General features: G+C 28.1%; 2 protein-coding genes across 2 annotated transcripts; both read right to left on the bottom strand.

Annotated features, from left to right (window-relative positions):
* Positions 1-8,584: 8,584 nt before the first annotated feature.
* Positions 8,585-11,550, bottom strand: LOC107072675 (uncharacterized). The gene is given in 9 exon segments (XM_089178656.1): positions 8,585-8,756; positions 8,835-8,969; positions 9,039-9,220; positions 9,295-9,535; positions 9,626-9,804; positions 9,882-10,126; positions 10,235-10,397; positions 10,454-11,026; positions 11,476-11,550. Coding segments are annotated over 9 exon segments (1,842 nt in total). The 3' UTR covers positions 8,585-8,707.
* LOC107072674 (uncharacterized) lies at positions 11,262-14,355 on the bottom strand. The gene is made up of 4 exons (XM_089178504.1): positions 14,226-14,355; positions 12,607-13,858; positions 12,360-12,498; positions 11,262-12,274 (listed from the first exon to the last, which is right to left on the bottom strand). Exons 2-4 carry the CDS (start codon positions 13,803-13,805, stop codon positions 12,056-12,058), a joined length of 1,557 nt encoding a protein of 518 aa, XP_089034630.1. The 5' UTR covers positions 13,806-13,858; positions 14,226-14,355; the 3' UTR covers positions 11,262-12,055.
* Between the last annotated feature and the right edge of the window lie 310 nt (positions 14,356-14,665).

The following is a 14,665-nucleotide window of genomic DNA, read 5'->3' as shown; positions in this document are numbered from 1 at the left end:
GTTGGACAATTTGTGTGACGTAAGGGGGGAAGGACAATGCATTTGTTGTGCCTTTCTAACCGCATCGAAAGAGAAAATGCATTTAAATGTCTATAACATTTGTTAGAAAAAAAGTTAAGATATATACAGGGCACATTAGGAGTTTAACACGTGTTAAAAATGGGGAAAGAATAGAACAACAACAACAAAAACAACAAAAAAAAAAAAAGAAAGAAAGAAAAAAATAAGAATAATTAAAATCAACGAGGTTATTACGTACAGGAAATGCATATGAAAAAGAAAGAGAAAGAAAGAGGAGGGTGGTGGGACAATTGGAACGTGTGACTTTCTTTATCACATTTATCAGAACAATTAACTTTTACCATTTATTTTTTTTATTTTTCACAATAAAAAATATTATTAGATCGAGTCATAAGTAACTTCCGATGCGACTATGTAGAATCTATTTTTCGTATTTACCTACTATAAGTCATCGAAACAAACGAATTTTTGATATCACTGTATAGATGAGGATTCAGTTAGTCTTCTGTTAACTTTTTTATGCAATCAATGTTACATTTAATCGTTTTTCTTAACCACTGAAATGGATAGTAAAAAGTGCATATTCGACATGTGTAATGCTTTAAGAATTGAAACAAGGCAATAGCACTAAGGTGGCAACTGAAAAAATATGCAGCGTATACAGTGCAGGACTGATAACTGATTGGGCAGTCAGAAATTGGTTTGTAAAATTTCGTTCTGGAGATACGATCTTAAAAGATGAATCGATTGTAGGACGTATTTCCGACTTTGATAAACCTTTTAATGGTAATATTGGAGCAAAATCCAATAGATACGTTGAACAATTACAAAGAGTGCAAAAAAAAAAAACTCCATGAAAGGTGTCTTGCACTTATCAGTCGCAGAAACGCCATTCTTTGTCTTCATAAAAACCGGAAGTTATTTGTGACTCGATCTAATACATTGAATTCATTCATTCAATTTATATTCAATCGTTCGAATGTAAATCTAGGTGCCCCATGTATTTTTAATTGTTGATTTTAAACAATGATAAATGAATTTATTTTCATCGGATTTTTATAAAATATATGAAAAATAACTTACTTGTATATTTGATTCGTTAATTTGTTGATGAACGTCTCTTCTTGGTGATTAATTCTCGTTAGGGTTTCTTTTTTTTTTTTTTTTTTTTTTTTTCTTGAATGGTGATATTAGAAAGTAGATTAAAAAATTGTTTGTCTGTCGTCGTCGTCGTCGTCGTCGTTGTTGTATCGGACGGCGTCCACAAAGAGAGCAACTCCATGACAGTGTCTTTTTTTACCATACTGTCGATGGATAGCTCTCTTCATAGTTCGCGCCTTGTTTTTATCTTCTTGACCCATATGCACCAAAATGCATCAAAAAAATTCCAATTGTTGATGAAATGGCTGAAGAAAAATATTGAATTAGATTGAAATTGGTATTTAAAACATATTAATCAAAATATTAAATAAAATTCAAATATTGTTGGTCTTTGCTAAAATGAATTAAATTTTATAATTATACTTAAAAGACAAAAAAAGAATATATATGTTTATTATTATATTATTTGTTATTATATTAAAAATATATTTTTTATTATATTATTATATTATTTAGTATCGAGTTATCGAGTATATTATAACGATGAAAGACATTACATACAAAAAAAACATATATATATATATATATATATATATATATAATAAATAATAAAATTGTTTCGTAGAGTTATTTGATAATGCAATTAGTTGGGGAAAATAATAATTTTCTTAATGGTATTTTTTGTAGATAAGAGAAAGTATTATCAAAAGAATTAAAAATTATCCTCCGGGGTGTCGTGTGAACTAAAATACATGTGGTATATAAATGCAAGTTAAGAAGAATCATCATCGTCTTCGAGTAGTAGTAGAACGAAAATGCGTGCTTTAAAACTTGCTTCTTGAGCTCGTTATCGGGAAGGTGCTAGCTACTTCTCCTTCTTTAGCATTACACCACCTGATTGCAAGGCAAACACGAGCTACTCGCGTTAGCTCGTGCCATTCGGTTGTTTAACACTTTCTTCTTTAGTTCGATGTTGTTGCTGTATTTTTTTTTATTTTTCTTCTTCTTTTTACCACGCATATAATGTAAGATATTTCGTTTAGAACTTTTGTCTATTTAACGTGTCCGATTATTTTTCTTTTCTTTTCTTTTCTTTTTGCAAATGTTCAGGTGTACCCCCTTTTTTTAAATTTTATTTTAAAACGAGTAACATTATTAACAATTGTGAGTTAGGTATTGGGATCTCTGGCAGGGGCGTGGCTTAGCAATTCGACCTATCTAATCTAATTTTGAATTTAGCCACTAGATAGCGTATTCAAGTGCTAGATATCCCAATACACGCATTTTTCTATTGCATGGGGAGGATGTCTTAGAAAAGTTTTCTTATTTTTTCAAAATAAATTTAAATGTAGATACAATTAACAATTATTTTGTTCTTGGTCACAGTAACTTGTATTTTTTATTTTTTTTTTAGGGTTGATATGATAAAATGTAAGATGTGAATATTAATTATATGAGAACTTTTTAAACTTGCAAAATCAACCACAATTATCGCGCATCGACTAATGCCCGAACAAACTATGAAGAGATATTAAAAAAGAAGAAGAAGAAGAAGAAGAAAAAAAGTTGCGACTCCCTGAGGTGTTTGCTCAGATGACATTTTCACCTCTTACGAGCGCAACTGCTTAAACAGGGTAAAAAACGAAGAAGAAGAAGAAGAAGAAGAAGACGACAACGATGATTACAACAACGAGGCTACTGCATTCCCGTTTTCATTAGTTTTCATTTTTTTTTTCGTAACTGGAGTTATCGGAGGATATTTTACAACTATTATTTTTTATTGATAAATTTTTATTTATATATATACTAGGGGTGCCCCACCACGCGTTGCTGTGGCTCACAATCAGTCTGATACACACATCTTTAAGTCAACAAATTACCTTATACCGCCATCGAAACAAATAATTCGCAATAAAATAATATTACGATTATAAATTGAGATATAAACTATCATATCTTTCAAGTTGGATAAAACTGCACACAGTGTGCAAAACTTGATTAAAATCGGCTCAGTAGTTTAGAAGTCCATTGCGGACAAACAACGTGACACGTAATTTATATATATATATTATTTTTTTGGAGAGTTATTGGTACTTACGTATTAACGCCACCGCAGCAAAAATTCCGCTAATTCGCCAATAAAGAGCAATCTTGTTGTTCGCACACAACAACTTTGTTGTTTGCACACAGCAACCGTCAGGATTTCGTCAGGGTTACGTCAGGGTTGCGTCAGGGTTATGGCGACAGCATCAGGTGAAAGAAAATAGATATTGTTTTGAATCTATGTTAAATTCTATATCGGCCGATTTTCCATCGAAATTCGATTGACTACTTTTTATAAATCAAATGTTTTGAATTTTCAAAGTGTTGCGATTTTAAATAAAGTTTTTTATTCTATGATTTGTTCGCAACAATTTGAGGTGTTGATTGGCACATTAGTGGAATTTTTGCTGTGGTGTCATTAATACGTTAAGTACCGGGTTATTTTGTAAAATAGGGCAACGTTTAAAACGAGTTCACATGCGTTCGTTTCTTAATCAAATGTTTATTCAAGTTCTCATTTTTTTTTCTCTTTTTAACTCTTCTTTTACTTCTTTTTATTTTTTTTTATTTTTGGAATGTCATATATTTATCTTGTTATCGAGATTATCTATTTCGAAAATTTCTGTATATTTGATTCTTTTTTTGCTTCTTCTTCTTCTTTTTCTTCTTTCTTTCTTCATTCGACGGTTCCAACTTTATCTCTCTACATTTAACGCGAAAGGGTTTTAATACTAAGAAAATCTTTCTGATAATGTGATAAGAATTTATGATCATATATTAAATCTTACTATTCGTAAGAGAGTACATAGATTATTATTTATAAAATGATTTATATTTTTACGTTTTTATTTCGAAAGTCTTTTTTATTTTTTTATTTTTTTTTTTTCAATGCAATTAAGAAGAGAATATTTCCCTCTGAATTACGTGTTTATATGTGTGTATGTTTAATTTTAATTAAATTTTTGTAAAAAAGAGAGATATTTAGTAATAAAAGAGAGAAAGAGTGAGAGAGAGAGAGAGAGAGAGAAATATGGAAAAATGTTAGAAATTTGTTTAAACGATTTAATAATTACGAATAAGATAAAAAAAAATATTTGATTAATAATTTATTCTTTCTTATAAATATATACGTAAAGTTTTAACAGAAAACGAATCTCTCTCTCTCTCTCTCTCTCTCTCTCTCTCCATCGTGTTGTATAATCTTAACAAAAAAAAAATGTCACGATTGCCTATTATCAGTCGACGGATGCGATAACGCGATAACGAATCAATTCGCCATATTATTATCGCCCAAAATATATTTTCACGCTAACGTAGTAATATTTTTTTGTTCACAAATTGTAGTGAAAAAAAAATTATGTTTTTTTTTATTTTAAAATACATTATATTATATTATATTTATAAATTATCTAATTTTTTAATAATTTTATTAATAAATTATAATAATATATATATATAAATAATAATATAATATAATAATATAATATAAATAATATAATAATAAATAAATAATATAATAGTAATAATATAATATAATTCAAATAAATAATTTAGATAATATTAGTTATTATAATTATTTATTATTTTATTAATTTAATTATCAAATTATTAGACATACATATATTTTATTTCAAATATATTTTTTTTTAGTGGTATCGATTAAGAAAACAAAACAAAAAAAGGAAATCAAAAAGAACGGTTATAAAAACATCGTAAATTTAAAAATAAAAATAGAAAAATAAAAAAATAAAAAAAAAATAACATAACTCATTAAGATTAGCTCCAAATGACCGAGGTAAAAAAAAAAAAAAAAAAGAAATGAGAAAATGAATGCTCGTTTATCTATCTGTCTATTTCTATCTATTTCTATCTTTCTTCTTCTCATTCTCATTCTTTTAATAATTCTTTCAACATAGTGACATAGTGAAAATGGATAAAAATGAGAAACTAAGAAACTACTAATGTAAAAATATTGAAAGAAAAGGAAGTCAGTCGTTTCGTGATATTGGCAAAGTATAAAAAGAAACAAAAAAAAAAAGAAATAAGAAAAAACACGAGTAACAATATCTTTTCGCGACATGCAGCAGCAAAACCCCATTTTTTTTATGATTATTATTACCATTATTATTATTATTATTATTATTATTATTATTATTATTATTATTATTATATATTATTATTGTATCTCTTTCGCGTGTGTAAATTAATCAAAGTTAGTTCTTTTTCTATGAATAATTACCGTAATTAATACGAGGGTGGGTGGTGGGTGGTGTTACCATAAATCGATATTATTATATTAAAACATAACAAAAACAAGTAGATAAGCAGTATCTATTTATCTATTTCTTTTATGTTAAACAACTGTTTAAGAATTAGTTCATTTTTTGACTATTTTTTTTTATTCTTTTTCTTTTTTTTTTGTTTTGTTTTGTTTTGCAAGTACACGAGCATAATAAAATTTGTATAATCGTTCGTCGTCATCGTCGTCGTCGTCGTCGTCGTCGTCGTCGTCGTCGTCGTCCTCGTGGTTGTGCATTCAATGAGAATTGCATTGCGTTTAACAATGACCAAGAACATAAACACGAGCTCAATTTTACTCATTCTTAAAACAACTCTCGTATCCGGTGACCACCATCATCACCACCATCACCATCACCGACCCTCGTCCAGTCAGGAAAAAAAAAAAATATATGTATATATATATCTATATTAAGATATATTATTAAGATATTAAGAGACACAAATCACTACACATGAAAGTTTGATGATGAATATCTTTTGAACGCTTAATTTAATCGCAAAAACATAAGATACCATTTTTATAGAGCAGTTAATTTCCTACAAAAATTTGTATTGTGCACTTTTTAATAGTCATTTATTGTCGAGTTATAAAATTCATAAGCAAAAATGAGATTTGTCTAAAAATCATCAAATTTAAATCTTCAATATCATTCAAATGGTGAGGTTTATGGAAAAAGTATAAGATACCTTTTTTTTAGAGCATTAAATTTCCTACAAAATTCGTCTTGAAAATTTTTCTGTACAATCAATAAATAATGAGGTATGAATTTTAATCTATTGGACTGAAAAAAAAAAATAAAAAAACTGCGATGCGGAGGATCTTCCTATTAAAATTAAGAGCTCATATTGGGTGAGAATTCTTTTAAGGTGTCTAGGAACCCATTTTTGCGTGGCACTTGAAAAAAAAAAAAAGAAGTCATTTTTTTGACCCACCCTAATATATATATATATTCACTGTTTCTTTAAATAATCTTATTTTATTTTTCAATGGGAAAAATCGATTTCTTTTTTTCGTTGTTCTTTGGGGACTATGCAGATGGAAAAGAAACAAAAATAGAATAATATACGATAGAAAAAAAAGAAGTATGTAAAATTTACCAAAAGATTTCACCATTAGAAAAAAATAAAAATTAAAAAAAAAAAAACTAAATTAATGAAAAATTTCTTTTTCTTACTTTACGAATAATTAATTAAGAAGCATAAAAAGAAAAGCAACAAAAAAAAAAAAGAAAAAAGAAAGAAATTAATAAGATATAAAATATGTAATTAAAACTTCGAATTGATAATTCAAAATGATAAAATATAATAAAAATGAAATAAGGTTTAGTTTTTTTTGGGTTTGTTTGTTTGTTTCTTTCTTTCTTTCTTTCTCTTTTCTTTCTTTTTTTGTCTAAGGTATTTTACCGATGACGATTACATAATCAAAGTAATGGAAGGTCGAACCGTTGTAGTAGTAGTAGTCATCGTCATCGTCATCGTCTTCGTCGTTCTCGTCGTCGTTAATTGTAGTAGTAGTCATCATTGTAAATTTGTACGAAAAAAAAAAAAAAAAAAACAGACGGTTGGGTTGATTGTAATCCCTCAAAATTTACACATGAAAAGATAATGCCGTGTGATGATTCGACTAATTTCCAGCTGCGTCGTATCGCGTACACGAGGTCACGAGTTTCTTTTTCCTTTTTTTTTTCTTTTCTCTTCTACGATAACCAATTGCACGACCCCCACCTTTCTTCTTTATCATCATCATCATCATCATCATCATCTTCATCTTCGTCATAGTCTTAGTTTTCGTTTTTGGTTTCTTAGTTTCTTAGTTTTTCCCAATGTTCGTTCAAATAATCTTCCAAAAGTAAAAATTCCCTTTAACTTACCTGATATTATTGGACCACCCCCTTGCTTGCTTGCTTGCTTGTTTGCTTGATCCATCACTGATTCAAATTCCTCCTCGTTCTCTCGTTTTGTTCTTTCCCTTCTTTTCTTTCTCCTTTTCTTTTTTCTTTCTCTTCCATTTGAAAATGATCAAAAAAAAAAAAAAACAAATCGTCTGATGATTTTTTGATGATACATTGATATAGAAGTTTGAATCGAAATGGGTTTCTCTTATCTTGAAGTTTTATTTGAGAGAAAGAAAAAAATCAAGAGAGAAGAAGATGAAGAAGAAGAAGAAGAAGAATAAGAAGAATAAAAAAAAAAAATAATATTATAATAATAATGAATTCACACGAACGAGAAAACTACTTGACGAAGGTAGAAGAACGAGTGACGTGGACGGGTCTCAGTGTCCGCTCATATACTCTACCTGCGCCGATCTGACGTCACGGGTTTCGTCTCTTATCAGTAAGTCAGGAGCGCCAACACCTGTATAATACCGTATAGCACCTGTTAGTTGAAAAACCTTTGGAAACCATCGTTGTTGTACGCCGTATAACGCGCCTGCTCCACAGATCATCCACCCTAAATGTTTCTCTTTCTTTTTTTTTCTTTATATCTTCTTTCTCTCTCTCTCTCTCTCTCTCACTCTTTTTATCTCATTTCATTTCATTTCTTATCACAATGAAGATTTCAAATGTTTGATTTAAACAACATGGGAAAGAGTAAAGTGTATCATTTTAAAATAATGAAATAATATCATTGGAAGGGGTTGTTGTGATGAATTTAGAAATGATTTTTGTCTGTTGAAAATATCTTTACGTGAAATGTTTTTTCAATTATTTTCACGACGATATCACCTAGCTGACTTTATACGATGCGTAACACCTTATCTCGTGTCCTAGTTACATCACTGCTGCTACCCTGATTACACATTCTATATATATATATATATACACCTGTAAGATTAATCGTGATCATTTCAATGAGATCGTTCAATGATTTCTTATTTAATTCTTATAATTTTGATATGTTGATTCTAATATATTAAGAAATCTAAAGATACGACAAAATTTTTTTTCTTCAATTAAAAAATATTTTATTTATTATGGTTTATCATAAATAATTTATAGGATAAATCATTTTTATTAGTTTCAAATAATTAATAAATATATATTTTGTTGTTTAACTTGATATTTATTTTAATTGAAATTATACAATGCATGCATCATGTACTATCGAAAATTACATATTTTGATTTAATTTTATTTAAATATAACGTGTACCATCGGTGGTACACGTGGCACGGAACGTATTAATTATCTTTTATTTTTCATTATATCGATTTTTAAGGAAGAAATGTGAATTTTGATTAGACGGTAATTGTCGAACGAGTAGCAGGTGTGGTCACTGGTTTATTTCTGAAAGAATATAATAAAATTTAATGAAATGTAATATTAATTTTAATTATATATCGATTATTATATAATTAATCTTACTTGCATGCTTCTTGAAAAGTTTTTCTAGCTTGATCTAACATTCGTTTGTATGTTTCTAAATCGGAAGCTTTGTCCTGTTGTACGGTATTTAATCTTGCTTTTAAAGCGAGACATTCCTCTTCGAGTAATTCGAGCCTTAAAATAAAATATTTCATCAATTTCTTCGAAATTAAAATGAATGAAATAAAATCTAATGAAAAATACTTGAAACGAATTTGTTCAGCATTTGCAAATTCATCGTTTGTTTTCAATCCTGACGTAGATTTGCAATTTTTCATTCTGTAACAACCACTGTCCACTTTTGACATTCCTGTTCTTTCATTTTCCAATTTTCGAAGTTTCAATTCTAATTTAGCCAATTTGTATCGTTCATTTCTCAATGATTCCTAATGGATAGAATATTTGTTTATAAAATATTTCAATTTTTTTTTCTTTTACAGAAAATAAAATAAATAAATACAGCTAAACTATTAGCATCATTTCGTTCCTTGTCCAATCGTCTGTTCAACACGATCACCAATTCCAATAATCTTTCTCGTTCAGCTTCTGCAGCAATAGCTATTGTAACATATTCGTTAGGTTCGTTTAAATTTGTAATCATATTCGTAGAACTCGTACGATAATTGTTAATAACATTTCGATCTTCCGTATGTGTAATAACTCGTTGTGATTTTTGATCTTCCGGTATTATCAGACCATTTCTAAAACGTTCTTAAATGTTCATTTGATCGAAGATAAATCAGAGTTAAAAAAAAAAAAACAAAAACAAAAACTTAATCCTTATTTCAAACCTTAATTTGTCTATTTCAATTTCACGTTCGTCGAGTTTTCTCGTCAAACGATCGATTTGTATTTGTGCAGCTTGTAAATCATTTTTAACGTTAATACATTCACGTTCAATTTTGTCTTCTTTATTTTTAATATCTATTTCACGTTCTTGATATTTATTTTCAACGGATTTCAATCGATTCTAATGAAAAAGAAGGAAATTTTATAAATTAATGAATAATATGATGATAATTGATTAAAAAAAAAAAACAAACTAACATTAAGGGTTTCAATCAAATGATCGTCGTGAGTTCTTTTTTCGTTCAACAGTGTTACGTTTGCTTTGGACACGTTCAATTCATTTTCGAGTACTTTAATTCTAGCTTTGGAAGCTTCGAGCTTTCTTTTATATGTTTCCAATGAAACTTCCGCTTGCCTGAGTTCTTTTGCTGAATTTTCGATTTGTTGTCGCCTTTCTTTCTCAGCGTTCCGAAGATTCGCAAGATTCTTACGTTCCAAGGATACTATTTTATTTTATTCGATATCTTTTACATAATGGTAAAAGGAATATATGTGTGTGTCTGTGTATGTGTGTGTGTGTAAAAATAGTAAAAGTATAGGGTGTATTTTACCAAAGGATCCTTTCAAATTTCCATCATATTCCGATAACTTAGTTTGCAATTCAACAATCTTTTGTTGAAGTATTCGAATTTGTTCAGCTCTTCCACGCCAACCACCCAATTGGGATGATAATCCAGTTACCGTTACGTTATCACCAACTTCGCTGGACAATAACTAATACTTATATTATTTCAAAAATCAATGTTCATCCTTTAAACAATAATCTTTACCTTTTGAGCTTTGTTAAATTCTTGTTTGAGACTCGTGTAAGCGTTTTTAGACTCGTACAGCTTTGTTTTCACTTGTTGCAACTTATCCGTTAATATTTTCATCTTATCCTCGTTATCCTTAGATAAAGATCGAACATCTCCGGTACCTTTGTCAAGGATACACTATCCTTGGATCTCGATTATGTTATTTGCAATAAGGATATTTAAAAATTTGTTAAGATTTTGTTCGATGATACGAATAAAACACTCACTGTTATCAGATTCCGTAGATTTGTTCGTAAGATTTGTTATCTCATGTTTTAAATTATTCAATTCGACAATTTTGCTTGCTAAATTATCTTCCAAATGTTTACACTTAGTTTTGAGTATCTCGATTTCGGCAGACTGTTCTTTACATTTCTTGCTCAATTCTGTTATATTGATAGTTGTTGTTGTTGCTATTGCCATTTCGTTAGATTTATCCAAATTTATTTTAGGCAATTGCGATTTAATAATATTTTTCTCAGTTATTCGTAGCTTTTCTTCGGTCTCTTCTAACGTACGACGTAAACAACCATTCTCCGCAGTCAAATCCTATTTTACGATAAATTTGAGTAGTAATCTCATTTCAGATAACTCGTCGTATTTCAGAGCTACCAAAAATATACATCTATCTGGTATACAACGTGTTCTCGTTTGTTGAGTTGCAACTAGTATCCAGAGTGAATAACGTTTAAGTGAAATGAATATTATTATTTAATATACTTACTCGAATACGATCGCGCAGGTATGTGTTCAATTCGTTGGGAAATATCATTGACTCTGGTAATTTTTCCTTTGAAATGATTTTATTTGATTTTAATTATTTACGAATGAACAATATTGCAACAATTAAACAATACAATTGATAATTGTAATGTACTATAATTAATTTATTTATTAACTAAGTACAATGTATTATTATATCAGTCAATCTATTGCCACTCGTATATATATGGAGTATTTATTTTTTGTTTTAATCAATTTTTAAAAAAATTCATTACCTCGATCATTTCCTTTGACAATTTCACAATATCTTTAAAATCATAACTAGAGATCAAATCATTTTTATGATTCATATTATTAGTTTCTTTTATATCGGACATATTACAATATGAAGAATTTTTGTATTATGTATGTATTATCAACGATGACGATTATAATCGTGATTATTTTCTTAGAATATTTTTTAATGAACATGGAATGCTATCGCGTACAATAATATAGTTGATCGTTTTAAATTTAATAAGATTTAAAATCAATATTCATTCGGTTGCATTTAAATGTTATGCTTCTTTTTAACATCGTTTCGTTTGGTTTTACACAAATTGACATATGTCACAATATATTTATGTTTTGTTTTTTATTTATTTATTTATTCTTTTTTCTAAGTATAAAATTAGAAACGTTCAATTCGATAAAAAAACAAATCGGACATGATAAGTTTAAATATATATGTATATATATATATATGATTGTTAATAATAAAAATTAATGGGAAATGAAAAATTAAGTTTAACAGGTTGTTTGTTATTCAATACAATTAATTGTATTGTTTTTTTTTTCGTTTCTAATATAAAATAACTAAGTCATCGATGACTCTGTATTTTTTTTAAATCCTTTCTTAAACTTCTTGTCCGTTTTTTTGTGACTTCCAGCTAATTTTCCTTGATCTCTCAGAGCAGCTAATTTTTTGTTCTTAGCTGCGATGATTTGTTTAGCATTCTCGCGTTTACTATCAGTGGTGTATTGTACGGTCAACATTCGGTTTTGAAGAACTGAACGATTCAATGAGAGTCCTCTCTGTAAAAACAATGGTTAAAATAATATATTTTATTGAAGCAAGAAAAGGATAGAATAAATGTGATTGTATTATCAAAGATTTTACCTCATAATCTTCTTGATTTTCGAGTTCGATGTAACAAAATCCTCGAGACTGATTAGAGCCTACTTTTTTAGGTATTCTCACATCAGCTACCGAACTAACTTTTGTTAGAAAATGATTTCTAATTTCATTCGCAGTAGCACTAGAAAAAGAAAAGAAGAAAAAAATGTATTTAATTTTTACAAACAGTGTAATAAGTAAATTAATAAATAATATTCATTATAATTGTAAATAATTGTGTGATTTTTACGTGTATGGTAGATTTGCAACGTAAAGAACGAATCTCTTTTTCTTGGGTGGTTGATTTTTGTTGTTATTTGTAGCTTCGTTTTTCTTTAATTTTTTATCTGCTACTTTCTCTTTGCCTTCTTTTCCTTTTCCTTTTGTTTTTACATTTTCATTAACAGTTTCATTATCCTCTTCCTCTTCGTCTTCATCTTTTTCATCATCATCATCATCGCCTTCTTCTTCTTCTTCTTCTTCTTGCTCATCTTCCTCTTCTTCTTCTTCCGCTTTCTCATCATCATCTTCATCGTCATCGTCATCCTCATCATCATCCTCATCATCATCCTCTTTTACTTGTTTCACTTTATTAAGTGGCTTTTTGGATTTTACTTGAAGTTTATTCTTTTTATTTTTATTTGACTCTTTCACTTCTTTATCTTCTTCTTCTTCTTCTTCTTCTTCATCATCTTCATCTTCATCTTCGTCTTCATCTTCAACCTCATCTTCAACCTCATCTTCGACCTCATTCTCATCCTCATCTTCGTCCTCATCGTCATCCTCATCTTTTTGTTGTTTAACAATTTTCTGTTCCTTAGATTTCTTTTTATTGGCAGATTTAGCTGGCTGCAATTTTGTATCTTTTACAACTTTATCAACTTTCTTCTTACCTTTGTTATTAGCAACACTCTGTGTAATATTATCTTTAATTGTGAGTTTATTGCTAGTAGCATCGTTTGATTTGTCAACAGTTTCATTTTTCAATACTTCCAATATTTTGTTTAAACCAGCTAACTTTTTCTTGGCAGTTTTAGATAAAGTTTCTCTACTTTTTAATTCTTTAATTTTTTCTTTAACTTGTTCCAAAGTTAATTTAGGTTTAGCGTTTGTTTTAACAGTAGAGGGTGACTTATTCTTTTCTTTGTTCGCTTTCTTTGATATACTCTGTACAGTTGATCCATCATCACCATTTTGACTTTCTTTGTTATCATCATTAACTTTGAGAGATGTTACGTTTTTTTTATTTTTAATCTTATCCTTTTTAGGTTTATTCACGTTAACCTTATTTTGTGCTTTTTGAGGTTTTGCATTTGTATCAGCAACCACGTGTAGTTTTTGTTTCTTTGGAGGTGTCGATGACAAATCCTTATTACCATCTTCTTTCTCAGATTTTTCTACCACAACGGTATTTTCATTCAAAGGCCTTTTCTTTAATTTTTTCGTCATGTTTGTTTACTTGTTTATTTATTTATAACGAATACAATCGTTTATAGAAGTTTCTAGAAATATAATAGAGATAAGATATTTTTAGCAATAGCATTAGACAAATTTCTTATTAAAATATTCAAATATAGAAAATTATGTTAAATTATGTTAAATTATATATATATATATAAACAAATTAAAACGTATTAATAATATTAATATTTTATTAAAAATAGTAAAAGTATATGAAAAGAAAGAAACACCGCATTCTATTAAATAGTAAATTAATTTAATATATATATATATATAGTTTTATATATATATATATATATAAATATTATTTTATTCGTTTGAAATATAATTAAATATGTAATATAAATTATTTTGATTAATAATAAACTATTCATTTTATTCATAAATATAGAAAAAAAACCAACTTACCTATACAAAGTATATCGTCACAAGATACTAAGTAGCACCTTTTAGTATGTTGAGGTTAACCGGAAAATGTGGTATTACTACTAGCGCCATCATTAGACAATTCAAAAAGAATATTGTTTCCGTTTGCGCATGTGCAGTAAATTTTGCGTACGCGGCATTTGTACGCACGTGTTTTCTTGAATGGCGGGAACGTAAACATTTGAATATTTAAATCTCATTAATAAATACGTTTCATTCATTTATGCGTTATTATCATTTCATTCATTATTTTTTTTTCTTTTTATTTTTTTTTTAACACATAAAGATATACGATTTTATTATATATATATATAATATTTAATTATAAGTTTAATTAATATAAATTTATTTATTATTTAATTGAATTTCATGAAATAAAAGGTTATGTTTATAGAATATTCTTATTTTTTTTTGTTTAATTT

Source organism: Polistes dominula, unplaced genomic scaffold, assembly GCF_049000335.1.
Source record: "Polistes dominula isolate Pdom_NZ unplaced genomic scaffold, Pdom_raw_medaka contig_11, whole genome shotgun sequence".
In the NCBI taxonomy this organism is placed as follows: domain Eukaryota; kingdom Metazoa; phylum Arthropoda; class Insecta; order Hymenoptera; family Vespidae; genus Polistes; species Polistes dominula.
This window is presented reverse-complemented; position numbering and strand designations above follow the sequence as displayed.

Bases quoted from the DNA above. Each gene is read 5' to 3' on its own strand.
- LOC107072674 (XM_089178504.1), bottom strand. From the start codon at position 13,805: ATGACGAAAAAATTAAAGAAAAGGCCTTTGAATGAAAATACCGTTGTG. The intron at 12,499-12,606 runs GTAAAAATCACA...TTCTTTTTCTAG, and splicing joins GTTGCAAATCTACCATACAC to TGCTACTGCGAATGAAATTA. The intron at 12,275-12,359 runs GTAAAATCTTTG...TTGTTTTTACAG, and splicing joins AAAATCAAGAAGATTATGAG to AGAGGACTCTCATTGAATCG.